At 34.2% G+C, this 5,070-nt stretch overlaps 1 protein-coding gene across 1 annotated transcript; it reads right to left on the bottom strand.

Moving 5' to 3' along the window:
• Window positions 1-2,644: 2,644 nt before the first annotated feature.
• Window positions 2,645-5,070, bottom strand: LOC114384830 (uncharacterized membrane protein At1g75140-like). Its single transcript, XM_028344627.1, has one exon. The coding sequence runs from the start codon at window positions 4,772-4,774 to the stop codon at window positions 2,822-2,824; it is 1,953 nt and encodes a 650-aa protein (XP_028200428.1). The 5' UTR covers window positions 4,775-5,070; the 3' UTR covers window positions 2,645-2,821.

Genomic DNA, 5,070 nt, shown 5'->3' with positions numbered 1-5,070 from the left:
TATTTGTTCATTTCAGTTCAATATACCTATATTTGTTTCATTCCATTGAGAGAAATAGTGCAAGTTTAAGAGGATGTGTTTCTTGTCATGGTTAGAGACGTGATTTTGATGACGTTCTTAGATTCATTAAGAGTTCTTCGTGTTCATTTCCTTGATCTAATGCGTGTTATTCAGACTTCAAAGTCAAACCAATATATACATAAGCTTAAAGTGAATTAAAAGTAATTTTTTCACAATGCAATTATGATTAGCAATTTATTCTCAAACAGAAGCAACTCAATGACATTAATACATTTAATACAAGATTACCAAAATTATTGCCCCATTGCCCAGTCAAATTTCACAATTGTGCATCCTTAGGAAACACGAATTGCTCTATTTTCTGCAGATAAAAAAAAATCCAAATCATATTAATCTAGCTATTAGTGCTACTAAGCTAGAAACAAACAACTATTATGACTTCATTTTAAATGATTTATGTGCTCTTAAAGAAACTGTCTTGAAGTAGGAACATAATAATTTTGTTTTTGATATGATATAATTTATTGTGAAAGGGTTTAATATCTTTCATTTTTTCACAAATTGATTTAAAACTAAGGAATGATCCAAGCAAGGATCGAACTTGTGTCTCCTGCATTATTAATAGAACAGCTAATAGACACATTATATTGTAAACAAATAATGTCACTATATATAATAGACACAAAAATTATATAATGAGTTTTTTAATATATAAAATATATTTTTCAAATATTTTTAAAATTTAATAATGTTGTACTTTACAATGCCAAATCAACTATTAAAATTTAGTTTTTTTCATAAAAAAAGAAATACCCATTAAATCTAATGATCAACTACTAATGGTGATAGTTGAAAGACACCTAAAATTCTAAAATATATAATGTTTGAAAATAAAGTATTACATTTTTACAAAAATATCCTTAATTTAGTATAAACTCTTAATTATTAATTTTTTAAAAATTATTTACAAATTTCTGGAACTCCACAAAAGCAAGGCCTTATTTAATTTTTTATTCATTTAATTTATTTACAAAATTTGATAATTAAACAAATGATGTATTTAGATGTTTATTATAATAATTAAAAATTAAATAAACATGATATTTAATTGAATGATGCATTTTTTTTATGGAAATTGATAATTAAATAAATTTGATATTTTTTTACATATGTAAATACTTATTAAACTTATGATTTTTATTTACAATTTATATATGTAAAAAAATTAATTATTAGATAAAAGATAATCACCACAAAATTTATTATGTTATATGTACATTAAATATAAATTAAAATTTTTAGTGTTATATATAGCAATATTTTTTTTATATTAGCTCAATTAATTTGAATATTCTATTAATAATAGAGGAGGGTACAAGTTTTAATTTTAAATTGAACATTTTAATCCTTCTACTGTGTTGGTAGGTGCTCAAAACAAAAATACGGGTGGTCCTAAAAATTCTCTAACTTGTTATGTGGGTTGTGCCGTAAGTCCAATCCAAAAACACTAAACATTAATCCTTATTATTTTCTCAAAGTAAAAATGGTTACAAAGAGTTCTTCGTAATTGGAAAGCATTACCAAGAAATGTGTAACTACATAATGAAAAATATCTAGTGGCATTTATTAGTAGAAGTCAATCTTTCCTGAAACTGAAAGACCATGGTAACGAGATACATAAGAATATGATCATCTCAGTTATAAACATCACACACTTCCCTCTGTCCTAATTGGGCGATTTTCTGAACTTTGGGCAGCTTTAGGTACACAGTGCTATGCATGAAGTGATAACCTCCTTAGTCCCTAATTAATATATAGACGGATATATCTTTTCTAAAGTGATGAAAGTATATTTTAGAAGATAAAATATATAATCAGGATATGAGTTATTGGAAATCTTTTAATGCTGTCTTTGATATCTACGAAAAAAAAGGGATAAAATATATAAATATTAATTAAAAAACCAACTTAGGGTGGATGACTCCTTTATATTTGAATCCATCGAAATAAAACAAAAACATTAGTGTGATAAATTCTCAAAGTGCCACTTAAAGTTTGTAGAGGAATATTCACATCCCCATGGGCAGAGAGGCATATGCTTTCAAGTTTTAACAGCTGCATAAATTCTCTATCTATTTTATTAACACTCTTTTCGTCAATATTTTGGAGCAACATAAATTCTCTATCTTTCTTTTAAGATTCTCACGCTTTTTTGCCATCAAGAATACTTATAATATTTTCCCTTAGAAGTTCATGAAGCACACAACTAGACATCACATATTTTAGGTTCCATTGCTTCAACAAGTATTACTGTCAATACTTCTTTCCTACTATTTTTTATTTTCCAGATACTTAGGTGCTTATCTGAAAATCTCTCCCAACATTATTTTTTCACACATTAATTCTTAGATCAAACTCAGACTACATGTATAAAGATTCTGAAACTCTTCCACTCCAACTAACCCATTTAGACACAAATTTAGCCAAGCGAACTTTACATATCCAAAGTTAATACTTTATACAGCTTGAATGTGGTAAAATCCTATCTTAAACCAGTCCTTGCGACATTATATTTCTCATATATGGACTTAACAAAAGGAAAACTTGAAGGACAACAAAAATATATGGGAGAAGAAAAGACTTAGAAGTTTCTCATTATAATTTATTTCTCTCTTGTGTGCAACAACTTGAAAGCTAGAAGACTGCGAGACCAGATAGCAAAGTGATGCATAAGATTAAAAGCTAAGGAAATCTGAAACTAGTTAGAGAAAAGCCCATAACATGCAATTAACTCTGCCACTCAACTGTGGTCATTTACAACTTGATTGCCTACAAACATACCATCTCTTCTTTTAGGAAAACCTGGAGGGTCCATGGTGGAGGCCCTAAATTTCAGCTCCGAGGCTGCACGAAAATCTGGATCAACTGAAGCTGGCCTAGCATTGTGATCTGCAGACGCACCACCAAGCCTATAGGAAGTTGCAGCCCCACCGGGATACCTTGAAGGAGAGCCATACCTTCTCGGTGGAGCTCTGAGATTTCCACCTCTAAGATCCATAACTTCAGAACTTCTCGAAGAAGAGTCTGCAAAAGATCTGTCTCCAGAGCCAGATGCCAATGGCGCACTGGTGGTAGCTGACGTGGAACTAAATGGATCATCTGGTCCCCATGATGTAAGTGCTTCCTTCTTCTTGGCGAAAAAGTGCCAAGCCCCAAATAGGAAAAGTATGAAGAACAACACAGGACTAGTCCATAGCATGGTATTGAATTCCCCTTTGAAGATAGGTAGATTAGAATGATACATTCCAACATACCCACCTCCAAGACCAACAATAACAAGCTTTTCGCGGTCACTAGCTATCAAGGGTGTCACTCTTGTTTCCGCATCCAAGCTTGGGGTTGGATTATTCAAGAAGGATGATCTAAGCTCATCAAGACCTGAGGAGAAAACAGGTCGAGGCACACCAACTCTCACATAATGCGGAGATGAAACATTGTACACGAAAACCTTCTCCGGGTTAACAATCAGCAAATACTCCTTAATTGCCTGCAGAGCAAGAGGCTCATCCACATCAAACTTTTTCTTGTATCTAACCCTGCATTTGAAGTTCATCACATCTCCAAGCAACAAGACATAAATCAGATCCCCGTCTGAGGTAAACCCATAAGCCTTGGAACGCTCCGTGGCATCAAAAACATAAGTTCGAGCAACAGAGTGGTTCAAGCCTTCACATTCAGATTCCCTGATTTTCATGCCCCTTAAATCCAATGAACCTGCCCCAGTTTCTGTCAAGAACATAAGCCGTTGCTTCAAAAAAACTAGCGGCCTACTAGAGGGCGTGGCAGAGCCATGTAACGAACCATTCTCCTTAAAAACCCTGATCTTCCCACTTGTATCAGCTGACAGAATGTACTTCATCCTCCCTACATAATGAACTTCCAAGAGAGTCACCGGCAACCCATCTTCCCAGTTTTCAGGTGACAGAAACTTACCAACATTCTCCATGAAAACAGAACTATAATCCTCTCCACTAGACCCTCCCTCCCAAATTCTATGCATCAAGATTTCCCCATTTTGATGACCAGTTACCACAAAACTCTCATTCTTATAAACCGAAGTATACGAAACCATTGCTGTAATAGGGGACTCCAATGAGGTATCAAACTCAACCAACACATCCCCATTCCTCGTGAACACATACACTCTTCCCCTCTCATCACTAACCGCCACATACTTACTCAGCCCCTCGTGGTCCCTAAAAGGCAAAACATTTATACAAGTGGCCTCAGAATCCAACTTCAAAGCAGATGCAAACTGGAACCTCTCTGACCAAAAAGGTGTGTACTTTGTCACAGACGTTCCCCTAGCTCTCTCCCCATCTCGGATTTTCCCCTCAAATTCACCATCTTCAACTCCTTTACTACTTGATCTTGCATCTTCATCATCATCACCAATTTTTTTTTGAGTAAACCTACCCTTTTCTTTTGGAGGGTCAGGTAGCTTTGATTCCAATCTTGTAACTAAATCACTAAGGTTTCTCACTAACTCCTCAAGCCTATCCAACAAAACTTGCTGATTCAAATGATTAGCTATTTGGGGTTTTTCAGGATCATGTTCCTGGCATGAATCGTGGTCCAGCTTGGATTGTATAGAACATGATTCGGGGTCTAATGGGGAACTGGAAATATGAAGAGAAGAGAAAAAGAAGAGTAAAGAGAAGATAAAAAACTTGCCTTTATGCGACCACGCCATTGAATTCGAAGAAGAAAATTGGAGGGTGTGTCGAAGTTGATGGATCTGGCAATAGAAAATTTAGCAGAAATCTATGTAAGATTTGGGACAGGGTATTGACTTGGGTTGAATTAGGGCAAGCATGTGGATTAAGTAACAGAAGTGGACACAAAACCAGGTTGAGATCACTTCAGTTGTACTGTAACTAAGGATATATGAACTGGTCAGATTGCTTTGTTTGAGCTATATGTACATCAGATAATCCTTTGGATATTGACTAATTGAGGTTCTACACACTTGTTCCTGGGGAAATTTAT

This window comes from Glycine soja, chromosome 14, assembly GCF_004193775.1.
Source record: "Glycine soja cultivar W05 chromosome 14, ASM419377v2, whole genome shotgun sequence".
Classification (NCBI taxonomy): Eukaryota; Viridiplantae; Streptophyta; class Magnoliopsida; order Fabales; family Fabaceae; genus Glycine; species Glycine soja.
Note: the sequence above shows the minus strand (reverse complement) of the source record. Positions and strands in the feature narration are given on the sequence as shown.

What these genes read in the sequence shown, in the direction of transcription:
- LOC114384830 (XM_028344627.1), bottom strand. Translation starts at nt 4,774, where the DNA reads ATGGCGTGGTCGCATAAAGGCAAGTTTTTTATCTTCTCTTTACTCTTC.